The sequence below is a fragment of the Entamoeba invadens genome (genome assembly GCF_000330505.1).
Source record: "Entamoeba invadens IP1 unplaced genomic scaffold scaff_1105074726679, whole genome shotgun sequence".
NCBI lineage: Eukaryota > Evosea > Mastigamoebida > Endamoebidae > Entamoeba > Entamoeba invadens.
Window position 1 is genome coordinate 34,679 of NW_004440319.1, and position 1,775 is coordinate 36,453.

Genomic DNA, 1,775 nt, shown 5'->3' on the forward strand with positions numbered 1-1,775 from the left:
CAACCAGTGTTTCCCGCGCTACCCTCTCAATTGCCAAGAAGAAGATCTCTTTGTGAAATCTTTAAGAAGTTTGGTGACTGTATGGATTTGATCAATTACAAGTATCATTACTCTGATAAATTTGATCCATTCAACTTTGGTTACGGGTATCCACAATCAGAAGAATTTATGGCAGAAGCCGATAAGGAGGCGTATTGTGAATGGACATTTTCTAAAAGTGATTGCAAACAATGTGTTATCAAACCAAGTGGTGGTGAAGTTGAAGAAAAAGAATTTCAAGTTGTGAATGAATGTCCAAAGGAACAAAATGGAGTTCAATATCTTTGTTTAGAAAATGAGTGTGTAGTTGACCCCGATTTCAAATGCAAACCAAAGAATTGTTCTGTTGAAGCACTCGAGAACGGTAACTGCAAATTCGTTTACAATCTTTGTGATAATGCGACAAAGTTATTAGAAGAGACAAGACAAAAGATATATGATAAGACTGACATTGTCATGCGTTCGATGCCATGCGACTCAACTGTCTGTGTAAATCATAATAGATGTCCTTCATTTGCAGACGACAATGTATGTGCACAAACTGCGGAAAATGTCGACTATGGTTGCAGACGACCAACCTTTACATGCGATGCTAATAATGGGTTTTACTGCAAATTTATTGAATTCAACAAAAATGATCCATTGGAGGACACTGAATACTTCAGAGAACAATCAAATGTTAAGACGAACAACTTGTGCTACAGATACGAATGTGTTGAGACTTGTGAAGGTGGATCACCAACATATAAGGAAAGCTTGGAAGCAGGAACAGTAAAGTGTAAACATTATTGGAACAAAACTTATGACAACTCAGAACCAATCCCAAGAAATTTGTGTGAAGATGCAAAATGCAATCCATTAACAGGAGAGGTCGAATATAGAGACAAACAATGCATTGTTTCAGAAGAGTTCCCAACACTGACATCAAACCAGGCCAGATGTTTCTACTGCCAATGTTCGTATATTGATGGAGGAGCTTCACTTGTCATGTTTGCAGATACTGAAACTGAACATTACCAACTCGATGCATGTGGTAACTGTATGGTGATGAACCAGTCCGACTTGACACAACAACTGAACGAAAAGGTACTCTGCATTCTTGCTGGTGAAATCAACAACTCTGGTGCCATTGCAGCTGCAACTACCGTCGCTGCTGTCGTTGTCGCACTTGTGGTTGCTCTCATCGCCGTCTCTATTGGTCTTTTCAAGACTTATCAATTGGTTAGCTCCGCTATGAAAAACGTAGTGAACGTTGCAAATGAAAATGCCCAGTTTAAGGCAGCAGATAACGAAGCAGCCAATACCAACTTCAATGAGTAAAAAGAGCCCAATAATTGAAGTTTTCTTTAATTTTTTGTTCAACTTCTTATAATTTATTAAAAACAATTAAAAGTTTGTGTGTTATATTTTTTAAAAGTAAATTAAAATATTAATATTAAAATAAACATTTTTGTTAACACTTAAAACATTAAGTTTTATGTTGAAATGTTATATTGGGATACAATAACTTTTTGTTTTTGTGTATTGTAATGTAATTCACAAAAACGTAAAAATTATTAAAAATATCTTGATTTAATAAAAAATATTTTTCAATGTTATTTTATAAATTGGTGTAAACATTGTTTATATTACATTTATAATTAAAATAAATTAAATATTCATTTAACATCCTTTATTTTTGTTGAATACCCATCATTGTCAATGGAAAACCCTTTTGCCAAATATTTGTGCCTCAA

The 1,775-nt window shown here is 34.3% G+C and overlaps 1 protein-coding gene across 1 annotated transcript; it reads left to right on the top strand.

Annotated features, from left to right (window-relative positions):
* Positions 1 to 42: 42 nt before the first annotated feature.
* On the top strand, positions 43 to 1,359 carry EIN_457700 (Gal/galnac lectin heavy subunit; the record flags this gene model as incomplete). The annotated part of the gene is made up of 1 exon (XM_004256244.1): positions 43 to 1,359. A coding segment is annotated over one exon (1,317 nt), but the record flags the coding sequence as incomplete, so codon positions are not given.
* Between the last annotated feature and the right edge of the window lie 416 nt (positions 1,360 to 1,775).